At 43.9% G+C, this 17,879-nt stretch overlaps 2 protein-coding genes across 19 annotated transcripts in view; one reads left to right on the top strand and one right to left on the bottom strand.

Moving 5' to 3' along the window:
- The window catches only part of LOC139409485 (dedicator of cytokinesis 7), a 67,553-nt gene that overhangs the window by 44,732 nt on the left and 4,942 nt on the right, over nt 1–17,879 (bottom strand). For all 18 annotated transcript variants that reach the window (XM_071154679.1, XM_071154680.1, XM_071154682.1 and 15 more), the window contains exons 4-14: nt 15,081–15,149; nt 14,805–14,934; nt 13,929–14,141; nt 13,507–13,592; nt 13,349–13,415; nt 11,725–11,874; nt 11,465–11,545; nt 10,490–10,652; nt 10,104–10,246; nt 9,851–9,944; nt 9,504–9,666 (exon numbers count right to left, since the gene is read on the bottom strand). In XM_071154679.1, coding sequence (XP_071010780.1) covers nt 9,504–9,666; nt 9,851–9,944; nt 10,104–10,246; nt 10,490–10,652; nt 11,465–11,545; nt 11,725–11,874; nt 13,349–13,415; nt 13,507–13,592; nt 13,929–14,141; nt 14,805–14,934; nt 15,081–15,149 — 1,359 coding nt within the window. The remainder of the gene's footprint in view (nt 1–9,503; nt 9,667–9,850; nt 9,945–10,103; nt 10,247–10,489; nt 10,653–11,464; nt 11,546–11,724; nt 11,875–13,348; nt 13,416–13,506; nt 13,593–13,928; nt 14,142–14,804; nt 14,935–15,080; nt 15,150–17,879) is intronic.
- Nucleotides 1,751–6,937, top strand: LOC139409484 (angiopoietin-like 3). Its single transcript, XM_071154678.1, has 6 exons — nt 1,751–2,445; nt 2,744–2,854; nt 3,026–3,248; nt 3,537–3,629; nt 4,866–5,132; nt 5,854–6,937. Exons 1-6 carry the CDS (start codon nt 1,921–1,923, stop codon nt 6,012–6,014), a joined length of 1,380 nt encoding a protein of 459 aa, XP_071010779.1. The 5' UTR covers nt 1,751–1,920; the 3' UTR covers nt 6,015–6,937.

Below are 17,879 nucleotides of genomic sequence, written 5' to 3'. Positions count from 1 at the left end.
ATCGCTGCAAATGGTAATTCTAACATATATTGACTCAGGGGGCTGAATACTTATCTAATCAAGATATATTACGGTTTAATTTTTCAGGATTTTATTATACAAATGTATTTTGCGTAGATCGTTGACAAAAACGACAATTAAATCAATTTTAACCACACTTTGTAACAACAAAATGTGGACAAAGGAGTGTAAATACTTTCTGAAGGCCATGTATAGGGAGTAGGGAATCATGTAGCCAACAAGCACAGCTCAGAATCAGATAGGAAATGTGTTTGCTCAGAAACTCACTCTTACTAATAACATATTGCAGCCAGGGGTCTCTGCACTCTTTACACATGAGTAAATAGCCAGTGTATCTGCAGTGCTATGAACCAGAGTTACCTGTGTCTGTAATGGCATGGTGAGTTTAGTCATGCAATACAGTAAACATAAATGATAAAACTTCACTCGGACAACTTTGCTCTGCAAAGGAGAAGCTAGCTCAGCAAGTAACGCTGTTATAGGGAAGTTGATGTCCAACACTCTTTCCTCGTCGTCTACTGGGGTTTCATTTTAAACTTTTGGGGGTTTTCAAAATGTGTAAACCCCATTATGAAGCATAGCTTTCTCATCAGTTGGATAATCAACCTAAAAGGCCAAAGTTGCAGGAGGCCCTCCACCCTCTCCATCCACCACCCAATAGCAGTAAAGTAGCCCACATATGATTTAGAGTTACTGAACCACATTGAAAACATGCTGTCGAGACAGTTTGACCAAAAGCTCAAAGTAGTCAGATTATTGGCAGCATTAAGATAATCTTGGCTAAGTAGGAAGAACAAAGGATGCTCACAAAGAGAAACGCTGATCGTAGCCCTGTCAGATTACAGAACTAGAATGTAGTTCAATGCGGCAACAGAAGGCCACAGGAATTTAGGCCCACCTTCCTAATAATCATTAGTGGATATACAGTAATGGTCAAGTGGTTTTGGAACGAACAGCCAAGAACAAACCACCGACTAAGAGTTCCCATCAAAATAGATTTTACGAGCGGACACACTATGCCAAAGAGTGCTTGAAAAAGGTGCAGGCAAGTCAGCACGTTTCCTCCTGTTTTTCTTTTCAGTAAAAGTCACTAGATGTTCAGACAAAGATCAGAAAGACTAGACTACATTAAAACAGAATAGAATGATCAAACAATAACCAAGATGATGAGTTCATACATGTATGTTCAAACATAGCACCCCCCCCAATGCAAACTACAGCAAAACCCATAGCAATGATGACATCAATCCGCCAGTACATTCAGTACACCTCATCTAGACCCGGCAAGATGCCCCAGGGAGAGTAATGCCGGGCTGATTCAGCAGGAGGTTAAATCAAATTCAGAGACATCAACTGGATGCTGTATTATCAATCACGGTGAGGTGTGGCTGCTATGAGGTGAGATCTGAGATTGATTGGGACGAATGATCCATCAAAACTCTGATGGCCTTCCATTGTTGGCTTTCTGCTGGTCAGCTAAAGCAGAGTAGTGCAGATGGGAGTAAGGTGGGTGTAGAGAGGAGAGGGGGGCTGCTGTTGTGCTGAAGGGGTGTATTTGCTGTTCGCTCACTACATGATTTGTTTGTTCTTGGAGGGCGGGGGGCTGAGGGGGCTCCCAAGGGGATTTCAGGGGGCACAGTAGCTCAAGCATAACAGGGCTTAATGATCAACTAATCTCCCCTCCCCTTGCTGGACGGGGGTATATAAGACAGACCTGTCTGCTGCTCTCAAATCTTTCTAGTAGAGAGAGACAGAGAGGGGGAGTGAGTGAGCGAGAGGTAGAGGGAGAGACTGAGTGAGAAGTCCAGACAGAGTAGGACAGAACAGAGGAAGAAGAGAGTGAAAGCAATAGAGCGAGACTACTTCTTGTCGTTTTCTTGCACACAGAGAGATTTAACCATGAAGCTCTTCTGCCTCCTGTTCCTGGTTGGTCTGTCTGTAGCCCAGGCAGCTCCTCCGGACTCTTCCAGGGTCTATCCCACCATGCCCTCTCAACTCCAGCCCCAGACTCAGCCTCCAGCTGAGGCCAAGTCCCGCTTCGCTATGCTGGACGATGTCCGTCTCCTGGCCAACGGTTTGCTCCAGCTGGGTCAGAGCCTCAGGGATTTTGTTCACAAGACGAAGGCCCAGATTAACGACATCTTCCAGAAGCTGACCAACTTCGATCGCTCCTTTTACCAGCTCTCCGTGGTCACCTCAGAGATCAAGGAGGAAGAGGAAGAGCTGAAGAAGACCACCACGTTCCTGAAGGCTAACAACGAGGAGATCCGGAACCTGTCACTGGAGATCAACGCCAAGATCAACAGTATTCTGCAGGAGAGGAGCTTGCTGCAGAGTCAAGTAGGGGGGTTGGAGGAGAAGCTGAAGGGACTGTCTGAGAGCATGATGCCGGGAGAGCAGCTCAGTGAGATCAAGTCACTCAAGGTACGCTGCTGTCCGTTACTCATACTAATCAGTACAAAGAGGAAGAATTGAATTCAATGTGAAACGTTTTGGTTTTGAATAAGATGTGTTTCTGCCGCATGTATTCAACATATTTCAGCATGTTTAAAATGACATCCTACTAAATATTCCAATTGCTGAATTCATTGAGAAGTTTCAGTTATTAGCCTAAAGAAAACATACCATGTTAAATGAGTAGTAATGCTTTTAACTTCAAGTTATTGGAAAATGTCCTTTAAATGTGATCATTAACGAGACAGTGTCAACTGGTCTGTTTCAGGATGTGATTGATGCTCAGGAGAGCACCATCACTGACCTGCTGAAAGCTGTGAAGGAGCAGCATGATCAGCTCAACCAACAGAAAACTAAGATCAAGACTCTGGAGGAAAAGGTACATTTCTCTGCTGCTTAGAGGGTCTCCACTTCTATACAGTAGACCAAAGGTAATGGCCATTTATTGAAAACTAGTTAGATTTGATCCCTGTCCAATCAGTGTATAGAAAGGACATAACAAATATTTAACATGACAACGCCATAACGTTATGTTTGCTTGCTATTACAGATCAGCATCGATCATTTCCAAGACGCGACTGACAAAGCAATGGGTTCCGACTCAGAGATCCCAGACATGTTTGAGTACCTGACAGGCAACTCCACTGGTGAGGACACAGACCTACCCGTGGACTGCAGTGATCTTTATAACAGAGGAGAGAGGAACAGCGGGGTGTACCCCATCAAGCCAAATCAGTCAGAGCCTTTCAATGTGTACTGTGAACTGACCTCAGGTAAAACAACACTAAGTCATTAGCCTACATTTTCTTTAAAAAGTCATTGTGACTGAACAGCCAAACAAGTCTGAGATTCCATGTGTCAAGCTATTTCCCTACATTATTGTCTGAATACTTCAATGGACATAGTCTAGATTAAAACCAGACTGAACAATCTCCTCTATAGGAAGAAGGGCCATACCGGCTATCAGAAGGAAATAAGTGCAATCATCTTTCCTTAATTAGTCTAGAGAAAGGAACTGGACATTGTTGTGATCCTCTCCATGTGTTTACCACATCTCCCAGGAGGTTCAACAGTCATCCAGCGCAGGGAGGAGGGGTCCGTGGATTTTGACCAGACATGGGAGAAGTACGAGAAAGGATTTGGGGATCTGGAAAGTGAGATTGATCTATTTCTTTCTATCAGTACATTTTGTCAGTTATGTAGAGACAGTCAATACATAAAGATAAAAAAACAAAATATCTTTATGGCTTAATTCAACTCAGTTCAGAGTAAAAAGTCCTGTTACGAGAGAGAGAGAGAGACGCCTATACCGGATTATCCCATCTCCTTAATTATCTTTTATTGTTTCCGGTCTACAAAGCAGCTTTTATAAAGCAGAAAACAGCCAATAGAACTAGTCACTCCACCGCCCTTAAGTACATCCTGAAGGAAACAGTCATTGTAGCTTATCGGGTCCCCGTTGACAGATTGACTTCCTCCATTGTTTGACTAAACAAAGCACCTGCAGCACTTCACTTCCACCAGCCTGGCTTGGACCCCAGCCCATAGATCAAGAGTCTTACTGCATTCCAACAAAGCCACAGGTCCTTTAGGCTATGAATTATTCAGTGTCCGTTTCTGTCGCCGCTCCTAGCCAATTATGTCATCACACCCATGACTACAGCCAGAGGCTAGGGGAAAAGAGTATTGAGTGTCGGAACTTGTTTTCACACTATTTACCACGAGTCAGGCTGTGGAGGCTGCTGAGGGGAGGACGGCTCATTGCTACAGTTGGAACGGAGCAAATGGAATGACATCAAACAAATGGAGACCATGTTTGATGTATTTCATATCATTCCACTTATGCCGCTCCAGTCATTACCAAGAGCCCGTCCTCCCCAATTTAGGTGCCACCAACTTCCTGTGGAGTCATGAGCCATGGCATACAGAAACAGCTGAAGCCAATGAAAACAGAGTACAGCATCAGAACTTCCTGTAGAGTCATGAGCCATGGCATACATAAACAGCTGAAGCCAATGAAAACAGAGTACAGCATCAGAATTTCCTGTGGAGTCATGAGCCATGGCATACAGAAACAGCTGAAGCCAATGAAAACAGAGTACAGCATCAGAACTTCCTGTGGAGTCATGGGACATGGCATACAGAAACAGCTGAAGCCAATGAAAACAGAGTACAGCATCAGAAAGTCAGAATTTTACTGTCCATTACAGATTGCCAGTTGATGACAGAATGTTCGCCTTATCTGTATGCTTCCAAAAGAACAGCCTCAGTGTTTGTTGACTGTCCATTACAGCCATGTGAACATTCCACAACGGTTGGTGTTTCATGTGAGTTGTAGAGGAGAGTTTGGAGTGCCTATCATTGTGCGTGTGTTATCTGTGTTATTGTAGGAGAGTTCTGGCTGGGCCTGATAAAGATCCACAGCCTGGCTGGCCAGGGTGACTCCATCCTGAGCATTGAGTTGGAGGACTGGAAGGAGGACAGGAGGTCAGTAGAGTACCAGTTCACCATGGAGGGAGCCCAGGCCCACTACACCCTCCACCTCACCCACCTGTCTGGAGATCTGCCTAACGCCATGGGCAACCACACCAGGTTCTCCACCAAGGACCGAGACAACGACAACCACCAGGACTCAAACTGCGCCAAAAACTACACAGGTAGGTCTACTGACTACTACACTCCTGGCACAGGTACTGACCACACACTCGATACAACAACAGGTACTGACCACACACTCGATGCAACAACAGGTACTGACCACACACTCGATGCAACAACAGGTACTGACCACACACTCGATGCAACAACAGGTACTGACCACACACTCGATGCAACAACAGGTACTGACCACACACTCGATGCAACAACAGGTACTGACCACACACTCGATGCAACAACAGGTACTGACCACACACTCGATGCAACAACAGGTACTGACCACACACTCGATGCAACAACAGGTACTGACCACACACTCGATGCAACAACAGGTACTGACCACACACTCGATGCAACAACAGGTACTGACCACACACTCGATGCAACAACAGGTACTGATCACACACTCGATGCAACAACAGGTACTGACCACACACTCGATGCAACAATAGGTACTGACCACACACTCGATGCAACAACAGGTACTGACTCCACACACTCGATGCAACAACAGGTACTGACCACACACTCGATGCAACAACAGGTACTGACCACACACTCGATGCAACAACAGGTACTGACTCCACACACTCTATGCAACAACAGGTACGACCACACACTCGATACAGGTACAAGGTGCAGTCTGGTACCATACACCTGTTAAAGACATTTCCAAGCAGACACTTGTTATAGAATGGAATCTACTCTTTCCCCTTGCAGGTGGCTGGTGGTTCAACGCCTGTGGCGACACCAACCTGAACGGCAGGTACATGTGGCTGAGGTCAAAGGGTCGTTCCATGAGGAGGAAAGGGATCCACTGGAAACCTCTGGGTGTCTCCTACTCCCTCAAGACCACCAAGATCTCCATACGACACGTCTGAAGCCCTCCCCCTGGCCTCAAGTTTCCACTAACCCTTCTATTCCTTCCATTACAACACATTGGCATGGTAACAACACATATGCCCCCCTCGCCCGGAACTTTCCATTGACCACCCCACCCTCCCAGTTACATGACGTTGTCACGATAACAGATAGTGCAGCTGGGTTGTTTGCAGCAGGAAAAAATGAAAAGTCAGCAGCCAATTCGTATCCATGTCAGAGAAAAGAAGACGATTTGTCAGTGATGGAACAACCACAGTCGGCCGATAAGGGGCCTCACAAATTGGTTCAAGACATGCCAATAGAGTTGGGTAACACCTGGGAGGGGTTGTTTGGGTTCCTAACCGACAAGCGTTGATTTGGTCGGGACGGAATGTCAGACGATTCTACACTGTCTGGTCTGGGCCATAATAACAGCCCTGAGAAGTTACTTTCAACTGACGGACAGAACTAAAAAGATTCCAAAGCAATATATAACTGACACATCACTCTGCTTTGGTATAATAAATGATGTGCACGTGACCTCGACATAATCCTAACAGCCCTACTACCAAGCATGTATTACCCTGCTGTATTGCTGCCTGCTATGCGGTGGTTGATGATTGTACTAAACATCCACGAGTAAGTAGACCAAGATCAACATGATGCATAGGTCTTCCAAAGTAGGATCTGAGCTTAGTATTTTCACTGTCTGAACTTTGAACTGTATTTAAAACCATTTTCCTAATGCTCCATTAAAAGTCCTGCAAGGTTAGTAACTTACATTGATCATATCATTGGGTCATATTGACTCCTCGTCTCATGTCTACTCGGTGTCATCTTTCTGCTGCATTTAAATGGCTGTTACATATTTTGTGTTTCTTACTACTAACACTTTATAATACAACATTTATAAAGACAAAATAAAACACTCAAAACACACATACTCCAAGTCTGTCCTGTGTATTCTTTGCCAAGAAAAACAACAACAAACTGGGCTGTTGATGTAATGGAACTTCTGTCTACATGACCAACCACAAGTCATCACACCCCTCTCTGGCTTATAAACTAGTGATGGGGAAAACATTTCATCAATACAGTTATATACCAGGATATTATTTTTGTGGTAGTTGGCTGTACTAAGTATTTTTCCTTGATAGCTTGTTCTCCATCTTTTTAAATAAGGAGACCATTTTTTTCCAGCACTTTCATTTCCAGTTGTTTTCTCATGGCTCTCTTGTCCCTCTGCAGCTGACATATCCTGAATCGCAATAAAAATCACAGTATCAAATTGCTATACAGATAGAATTGTGAGAATCGCAATACATATCATATCAGCACCTAAGTATATTAATAATATCCTTTCATGAAGTCCATGGCAATTCCCAGCCCTACTATAAACTCAACAGCCGAGTCTGATCGGCCCACAACGACCGTTGACAACGCTCCTGAAATAATCATAATTTGCATTAAATGTATTATGCCACTGAGGAGCCAACATACAGTACACTGTGAATTGGCTACTGTACCCAGATCTACTGCTTATCCAATCAACACGCATGTAAATGTGAAAAACTCCAGAGCTCACAGTGTTTATACGCCATCATTAACAAGGTAGCCTGCAGAGTTACTAAAGCAGTCACTACTACAGCAGAGTCACTAAAGCCGTCAGGATCTCAGCTAGCAAGGTCAGTCATTTTGTGGGACAACAGTTGTATTTATTGGCTTTTCATTTTATTTTAAATTGGCTAAAAGCCAGCTAACGGAAACCCTGGCCCCATGTCAGGTAAAGAGACCATGTCAACAGCCTCTGATAAGGACCCCTCTCTCCTTCTCTCTATGCCCCTCTCCTCTGATAAGGGCCCGCTCTCTCCTTCTCTCTGTTTCTTTATCTCTCTATGCCCCTCTCTCTAACCATCCGTCTCTCCGTGTCACAAAGTCTCTCTGTCTAGTGGCAGGGATCAGGACACACAACACAAGATTGTGTCTAGTAGACTATCAGGCAGTGTCAGGGAGGCCTGTATATTGTGTTGCTGTTCTTACAGTAGTGTGATCCTCATGGCTCAGAGGAACGCGAGAGTGGAAGAGAGAAAGACCCTTTGGTTCCTCTGAGTTGTCGCTGTGTTTGATCCGAACAGGCAGGTGGAAATACACCCTTTCAAAAACAGGACTTTGTGTCCATTTAGGACTAAGAACCACATCAACCTGTCAGGAAAAAATGGCAATGCCCTGTAGGTGGTGTTGGGTAATGTAAGGTAATGTAAGTGGTATCGTTTCATTACCTGTAGGTGGTGTTGGGTAATGTAAGGTAATGTAAGTGGTATCGTTTCATTACCTGTAGGTGGTGTTGGGTAATGTAAGGTAATGTAAGTGGTACCGTTTCATTACCTGTAGGTGGTGTTGGGTAATGTAAGTGGTATCGTTTCATTACCTGTAGGTGGTGTTGGGTAATGTAAGGTAATGTAAGTGGTATCGTTTCATTACCTGTAGGTGGTGTTGGGTAATGTAAGTGGTATTGTTTCATTACCTGTAGGTGGTGTTGGGTAATGTAAGTGGTATCGTTTCATTACCTGTAGGCGGTATTGGGTAATGTAAGGTAATGTAAGTGGTATCGTTTCATTACCTGTAGGTGGTGTTGGGTAATGTAAGGTAATGTAAGTGGTATCGTTTCATTACTTGTAGGCGGTATTGGGTCATGTAAGTCGTATCGTTTCATTACCTGTAGGTGGTATTGGGTAATGTAAGTGGTATCGTTTCATTACCTGTAGGTGGTGTTGGGTAATGTAAGTGGTATCGTTTCATTACCTGTAGGTGGTGTTGGGTAATGTAAGTGGTATCGTTTCATTACCTGTAGGTGGTGTTGGGTAATGGAAGTGGTATCGTTTCATTACCTGTAGGCGGAAATTGGGTAATGTAAGTGGTATCGTTTCTTTACCTGTAGGTGATGTTGGGTAATGTAAGTGGTATCGTTTCATTACCTGTAGGTGGTGTTGGGTAATGTAAGTGGTATCGTTTCATTACCTGTAGGTGGTGTTGGGTAATGTAAGTGGTATCGTTTCATTACCTGTAGGTGGTGTTGGGTAATGTAAGGTAATGTAAGTGGTATTGTTGCATTACCTGTAGGTGGTATTGGACTGGAGCTCTATAGACTAATATCTATGCATGTTCTCTTGCAGCGGTGTTCAGTGGGTTGTGTTATTGGTAGAGATGTGTCGTATGTGTTGTAGGTAGTATTGTTTCATTACCTGTAGGTGGTGTTGGGTAATGTAAGTGGTATCGTTTTATTACCTGTAGGTGGTGTTGGGTAATGTAAGGTAATGTAAGTGGTATTGTTGCATTACCTGTAGGTGGTATTGGACTGGAGCTCTATAGACTAATATCTATGCATGTTCTCTTGCAGCGGTGTTCAGTGGGTTGTGTTATTGGTAGAGATGTGTCGTATGTGTTGTAGGTAGTATTGTTTCATTACCTGTAGGTGGTGTTGGGCAATGTAAGTGGTATCGTTTTATTACCTGTAGGTGGTGTTGGGTACGTAGACATCCCTGGGGGGGAACTCCAGTATCTCTCTGGTGGGGCGAACCCTGCTGTCTGGGTAGGGCTTGACCTGCTGGAGGTCAGGGGTCAAGCAGTAGTGGGGGTTCTCTGGGGCCGGAGATATGTCGATCTTCAGCTGGGCTGGAGGAACAAGACAGCATCGACACGACATCAACACACAGACCTCAACTAAAACCTGTTTCTCAGGCCAGACTCAGTCTTACGCTAGCTGCTAGCTCAGATTTAAGTCCGTCTGGAGAAACTTAAACTCATTTATATGACAATATAAAATCAGAAGATCTTTGTTGAAGCACTGGTGGTGTACCTGTGATTGGCCTCAGTCTCCTCAGCACTGAAGACGGCCTCCTCATGTCAGCCAGGAACTTATACAGGTCCTCATCACTCAGTCTGTCTCCCTCCTGACAAAAATGAACATACCAAAACAAAAGTCAGTTCAGTTTGAGGCGAGTAGCAAAGTGTGGTGTGTGTCATGACTGAGTGTGGCTCAGTCGGGAAGTAAATGATTTAACATGAGCATTTCTGTGTGGTGTGTGTAGACGTGTAGTGTATGTATTGACCTGTTTGAAGAAATTGGTGACGGTGAGGGTTGCAGGTCTGAAGCTGGTCAGGCTACATGATTCATCTCCACTGGTGGTTCTCTCTAATGAGCGCCGTCCGCCGATACTCGAGTTCCTCCTCTCAGACCACGACCCTTTCCTCTCTGGGTCAGGCGTCAGCAGAAAGTCACAGCCAGGGTCAGAGTTATAGATTCATCATGACGTCACAAGGTCAAAGGTAATACTCTCTTATAATATAGTTATATAGACGCCCCTCTACATTCAATGATCCGTTTAATTTCATGTGATCAAAAGTTGAACTGAGTAGACAGGAGTCCCAGCACTGACCTGCCCCTGTGGTGTTTAATACCACTCAGTCCAACTTTACTGATCCCCAGGGTTCTCACCTGGAAGTCCCATCTCCAGCTCAGTGTCTCTCTCCAGACTGCCGGCGCTGTTCACGATGTTCATCAGGTGGATGGCTGTCCAGGCGAAGGGCATCCGGTACCGACCCAGACGTGTGCAGAATTGCTCCGACTGGCTCCGCAACTTGTCCAACTTTTCTTTGTTCTATATATGGTAGGATAATCAATAAATACATCTGCCTCAATCTGTTATTTTCTTTGTTCTATATATGGTAGGATAATCAATAAATACATCTGCCTCAATCTGTTATTTTATTTGTTCTATATATGGTAGGATAATCAATAAATACATCTGCCTCAATCTGTTATTTTATTTGTTCTATATATGGTAGGATAATCAATAAATACATCTGCCTCAATCTGTTATTTTATTTGTTCTATATATGGTAGGATAATCAATAAATACATCTGCCTCAATCTGTTATTTTATTTGTTCTATATATGGTAGGATAATCAATAAATACATCTGCCTCAATCTGTTATTTTATTTGTTCTATATATGGTAGGATAATCAATAAATACATCTGCCTCAATCTGTTATTTTATTTGTTCTATATATGGTAGGATAATCAATAAATACATCTGCCTCAATCTGTTATTTTATTTGTTCTATATATGGTAGGATAATCAATAAATACATCTGCCTCAATCTGTTATTTTATTTGTTCTATATATGGTAGGATAATCAATAAATACATCTGCCTCAATCTGTTATTTTATTTGTTCTATATATGGTAGGATAATCAATAAATACATCTGCCTCAATCTGTTATTTTATTTGTTCTATATATGGTAGGATAATCAATAAATACATCTGCCTCAATCTGTTATTTTATTTGTTCTATATATGGTAGGATAATCAATAAATACATCTGCCTCAATCTGTTTGGAGATCTACCCATCAACATCAACCACTGTCTATTGTTCATTTGACCATCAGGTTGAGAAGGATCTTACTTTGGCTGCATCAGACTCTTTGAAGACCATGTACGGTTCTGCACATTCTCCTATGTCTCCCTGCTGCAACACCTTCTCCAGCTGGGGACAGTCAACACAGGAGAGGTTATCAGTCACTACCCCAACACAGCCAGACAGACACAGGTGATGCTGAGAGGAAGTCATGTGTGTGGCTCTGTTGTCTCCATTTTGATTCTCTCTCACTATATTTGTAAAGTGTATTGACAGTTGAGACCCTGTGATGATTGACATTGACTTACCTGTATGACGAGGAAGACATCCTGGGAGGGGTATGTAATGGAGAAAATTGCGGAGCGGGCGAGAGTAGAGATGGCTGCTGTCTGGATGTGGGGGCGCAGCATCCCTTTAGTCTGCTCTGAGTTCAGGTCAAAGAAGAAGTTTTCCGATATCTGACAGAGACAGACACATGAGCATTATACTAAAATACTGTAAATGACAGACAGACTAATATTTGTATTGTAGGCTACCAGCTCGAGGCGGCAGGTAGCCTAGTGGTTAGAGGCGGGTAGCCTAGTGGTTAGAGGCGGGTAGCCTAGTGGTTAGAGGCGGGTAGCCTAGTGGTTAGAGGCGGGTAGCCTAGTGGTTAGAGGCGGGTAGCCTAGTGGTTAGAGGCGGGTAGCCTAGTGGTTAGAGGCGGGTAGCCTAGTGGTTAGAGGCGGGTAGCCTAGTGGTTAGAGGCAGGTATCCTAGTGGTTAGAGGCGGGTAGCCTAGTGGTTAGAGGCAGGTATCCTAGTGGTTAGAGGCGGGTAGCCTAGTGGTTAGAGGCAGGTATCCTAGTGGTTAGAGGCGGGTAGCCTAGTGGTTAGAGGCAGGTATCCTAGTGGTTAGAGGCAGGTATCCTAGTGGTTAGAGGCAGGTATCCTAGTGGTTAGAGGCGGGAAGCCTAGTGGTTAGAGGCAGGTATCCTAGTGGTTAGAGGCAGGTATCCTAGTGGTTAGAGGCGGGAAGCCTAGTGGTTAGAGGCGGGAAGCCTAGTGGTTAGAGGCGGGTAGCGAATCCCCGAGCTGACAAGGTAAAAATCTGCCGTTCTGCCCCTGAACAAGACAGTTAGTTAACCCACTGTTCCTAGGCAGTCATCGAAAATAATTTGTTCTTAACCGACTTGCCTAGTTAATTAAAGATTCAATTAAAAATAAATGTAAAAACTGAGGGCTCTCCATTATCACACGTATGCATGTGACTGTACCTTAGTGTGTCTCTTCACAGTCCCCGTTGTGCCATAAGGTGTATTTTTAACGTTTTTTAAATCTGATTCTACTTGCTTGTATTAATTATCTGATGTGAAATAGAGTAGTCATGGCTCTATGTAGTACTGTGCGCCTCCCACAGTCTGTTCTGGACTTGCGGATCGTGAAGAGACCACTGGTGGCATGTCTTGCGGGGTATGCATGGGTGCTAGTATTTTAAACAGACAGCTCGGTACATTCAGCTTGTCAACACCTCTTACAAAAACAAGTAATGATTAACAACCACACTGTCTGCTGGTCCTGAAGTGTGATTCTGATTGAGAAATAAGTTGCACTATTCAATACCACATCTTAATAATAAAAATAAAAATGTTCCTTACTGTAAATTGACTGAGAACTCACATGGAAGACTAGGCGACTTGAGAGCAGAAACTTGACTTTTTTAATAACAGTTACTTCTACCCTCTAGTGTTTATTGGGAATGAGAAAGGATTGAGTGGAGAGTCACTCATATAGATATATGGTACGATTTATAGAGCATTCAAACAAGGACAACAGGCCCAATAGACACTTTTATAGCCCAGTCATCTAGTTCACATGGACTTTAAATGGTTTTTCAGAGACTGACCCAACAACTCAGGGACGAGTGGCATTGAGAAAAACACAACAACTTACCTTTCTCTTTTCCTTGACATCATATAAGGCCAAACAGGCGAATATGGGCTCAATTTCAATCTCAAACCTTCAAGGGGAAAAAGGATTGGGTCAGCAGAAGGTAAAAAGACAGTTAAAAGGCTTTGTAAAGGCTGTGTGTGTGTGTGTCTTACACTTACTTCAAGGACAAGCACTTGACGAGTAGCCTCTGGCCAAAATGTTCCTTAGGGACATCAGGCACACAGTGGCGCTCTATGGGTTCTTCCTGAGGACGCAGATCCAAATGATAATTATAGGAAAACCATGAACATAATAACAGTTATTGGAATGTACTGTGATGGAGCCCTGTATCTAAGGAAATAAAAAACATCACACTTAAAGTGTGAAATCAGTAGCGCGTGCTTCATGACTGTACATAGCTTTACAAAGCCATATTAGACTGTGGTAATAGCATTACCATGGATGACGATACGCATTAATGTGAGGAGACAGACATGCACTACGCCAAAGCAACAGCTAGCCTGACACTTCTAAAGATACTATCTGGAGGACGGTGTGTGTGTGTGTGTGTGTGTGTGTGTGTGTGTGTGTGTGTCTATACCTCATCGAGGGCGGGGTGCAGGGCGAAGAGCTCACGGTGGCGGTGGGACTTGCGGTGCTCCTCGTTGTGGCGGTCTATCTCCTCGTTGGGGGCCCGGTCAAGCAGGTGGGGCAGGACGGCGTCAGGGACAGAGTTCTTCAGGTCAAAGATACTACAGGCCCAACTGCCACGCGGGGTGTCATCTATGGACATGGACCTACGCTTCAGATCATCCTGGAAGATGACAGAAAAAGACAGGTCAGGGACAAAACATAACACAAAATATGATATGAAGCGTAAGACGGCTGCCCCGTTGCTACGGGTTACCTCGCCAACCGCCCCGTTGCTACGGGTTACCTCGCCAACCGTCCCGTTGCTACGGGTTACCCCGCCAACCGCCCCGTTGCTACGGGTTACCCCGCCAACCGCCCCGTTGCTACGGGTTACCCCGCCAACCGCCCCGTTGCTACGGGTTACCCCGCCAACCGCCCCGTTGCTACGGGTTACCCCGCCAACCGCCCCGTTGCTACGGGTTACCCCGCCAACCGCCCCGTTGCTACGGGTTACCCCGCCAACCGCCCCACTGCTACGGGTTACCTCGTCAACCGCCCCACTGCTACGGGTTACCTCGTCAACCGCCCCACTGCTACGGGTTACCTCGGCAACCGCCCCACTGCTACGGGTTACCTCGTCAATCGCCCCGTTGCTACGGGTTACCTCGTCAATCGCCCCGTTGCTACGGGTTACCTCGTCAACCGCCCCGTTGCTACGGATTACCTCGTCAACCGCCCCGTTGCTACGGATTACCTCGTCAACCGCCCCGTTGCTACGGGTTACCTCGCCAACCGCCCCATTGCTACGGGTTACCTCGCCAACCGCCCCATTGCTACGGGTTACCTGGTCGTCCTGGTAAGTGCTAACGTCTGGCATCTCATCGGCCTCAAACACCTGTTTGGGTAGGCCTTTCTGCCTCTCCTTCTGCCTGTCCAGGGTATTAGGGTTAAATCCTGTACCAAGCTTATGGTATCTGTTGAAATAAGCAGAACAGAACATGAGTGTTAAGCTAAATAACTAGTAGATATGTGTTAAAATGTTTTAAATTGGGGGTGTTAAAGTTGAATGAATTGGTCTTATAAATGGAAAAGCTCCTTAAATAACAGAGAGGAGCCTTACTTTCTGTTGACGATGGCCCAGTCCTCAGTGTAGGACCTGACACAATCTCTGACGTGGGCGTCATTGTCCCTGGAACACAAAGAGACACAGCATATCACAGTACCGGTTTCAGTTTCAATACCAGGGGTGTATGCATTGAGGTTAAACGTTCAGATAGAAACGCAATCAATAAAGCAAACGCAATTACCTATTTTACCTGACAAATACCCATTTCTGTCAGTTCACGTCTGTTTAGACAACACATTTATATCTTACCAGACCCCAGGCTGCAGCCATCAGACACCATCAACAGACAGTGTTAAATCAATAACGCTAATGAATCGCTATACTGCAGCAAATGTCCTGTCTGTATAGAGGACGGTAGCAACAGCAGCCATAGTAATATAATTAATAAAACCTCTAACCCTGGCAATGTGACTGGTACACTCATGGGCTGCCTGGTAATGTGATGCATAATTATCCATGGTAATGTAGAACTTTCATTTAAAATGATGCTAACCAATGTGGCTCATGCAGTGGAATGTATTTTTTTGTCTTGTCAGCTGAGATTATTCAACAAATCATAGCACAGATTGATGGGTACACTTCCTGCTTTGCCTCTACGAGTTCACTTGCAATGGCCGCCAGTCCACCCATTATACCATTGTTGACTTTTCCCGACGCCCGTTCTATTCATTCTATTTCTATTAGAGGTCGACCGATTATGAATTTTCAACGCCGATACAGATTATTGGAGGACAAAAAAAGCCGATACCGATTAATTGGCTGATTTTTTAAATGTATTTGTAATAATGACAATTACAACAATACTGAATGAACACTTATTTTAACTTAATATTTAACCTCAAATAAATAATGAAACATGTTCAATTTGGTTTAAATCATGCAAAAACAAAGTGTTGGAGAAGAAAGTAAAAGTGCAATATGTGCTATGTAAAAAAGCTAACGTTTCAGTTCCTTGCTCAGAACATGAGAACATATGAAAGCTGGTGGTTCCTTTTAACATGAGTCTTCAATATTCCCAGGTAAGAAGTTTTAGGTTGTAGTTATTTTGGAATTATAGGACTATTTCGCTCTATACCATTTGTATTTCATATACCTTTGGCTATTGGATGTTCTTATAGGCACTTTAGTATTGCCAGTGTAACAGTATAGCTTCCGTACGTACCTCTCCTCGCTCTTCCCTGGGCTCGAACCAGGAACACAACAGCCACACTCGAAGCAGCATTACCCTTGCAGAGCAAGGGGAACAACTACTCCAAGTCTCAGAGTGAGTGACGTTTGAAACGCTAAACGCTACTAGCTAGCCATTTCACATGGGTTACACCAGCCTAATCTCGGGAGTTGATAGGCTTGAAGTCATAAACAGCAGAGCTGCTGGCAAAACGCACGAAAGTGCTGTTTGAATGAATGCTTATGAGCCTGCTGGTGCCTACCATCGCTCAGTCAGACTGCTCTATCAAATCAGACTTAATTATAACATAACACACAGAAATGTGAGCCTTAGGTCATTAATATGGTCGAATCCAGAAACGATCATCTCGAAAACAAGACGTTTATTCTTTCAGTGAAATACGGAACCGTTCGGTATTTTATCTAACGGGTGGCATCCATAAGTCTAAATATTCCTGTTACATTGTACAACCTTCAATGTTATGTCATAATTACATAAAATTCTGGCAAATTAGGCAGCCCAAACTGTTGCATATACCCTGACTCTGCGTGCAATGAACGCAAGAGAAGTGACACAATTTCACCTGGTTAATATTGCCTGCTAACCTGGATTTCTTTTAGCTAAATATGCAGGTTTAAAAATATATACTTCTGTGTATTGATTTTAAGAAAGGCATTGGTGTTTATGGTTAGGTGCACATTGGAGCAACAACAGTCCTTTTTCGCGAATGCGCACTGCATCGATTATATGCAACGCAGGACACGCTAGATAAACTAGTAATATCATCAACCATGTGTAGTTAGCTAGTGATTATGATTGATTGATTGTTTTTTATAAGATAAGTTTAATGCTAGCCAGCAACTTACCTTGGCTTCTTACTGCATTTGTGTAACAGGCGGGCTCCTCGTGAGGCAGGTGGTTAGAGCGTTGGACTAGTAACCGAAAGGTTGCAAGATTGAATCCCTGAGCTGACAAGGTAAAAATCTGTCGTTCTGCCCCTGAACAAGGCAGTTAACCCACCTTTCCTAGGTCGTCATTGAAAATAAGAATGTGTTATTAACTGACTTTCCTAGTTAAATAAAGTTTAAATAAAAGCTGTAAAAAATATTATATATATACTGTATTTATTTTTTTAATCGCCGTCCAAAATGAAAACTTGAAATCGGCCCTAATTAATCGGCCATTCCGATTAATCGGTCGACCTCTAATTTCTATGGTAGTAACAGGAGCCACAGCAATCTTATCTTTACTAGCCTATCAAGTGAGAGGCAATTCTATAGAGGCCGTAAAGGAGTCAATGGAATGCAGACATTCCACTGACCAGATTGTAAAATCAGGTTTGTTGAATGTGCACCAAAGTGGATATTCATCAAATCCATTATGATTTAGGAAATTGTAACAGGCCCACAATGTGGTTACTTAAGTCCAATTTTGATATATTTGTCTGTTTTTGCTGCATAACATGTAAAAGTGGTCCTTTTTCAGGTTTAGAAGAAGTGACTGCTAAATGCTAACTCCCGTTCGTATAAGCTGGTTAGCATAGCTACAATCGGTGGTAGTGGTCAGTCATTTTTAACTGTAATGCAGTTGATTGGTGATGATGACATAAACGTGTTAGTGTTGAT

This window comes from Oncorhynchus clarkii, chromosome 5 (genome assembly GCF_045791955.1).
Source record: "Oncorhynchus clarkii lewisi isolate Uvic-CL-2024 chromosome 5, UVic_Ocla_1.0, whole genome shotgun sequence".
NCBI classification, from domain to species: domain Eukaryota; kingdom Metazoa; phylum Chordata; class Actinopteri; order Salmoniformes; family Salmonidae; genus Oncorhynchus; species Oncorhynchus clarkii.
This window is presented reverse-complemented; position numbering and strand designations above follow the sequence as displayed.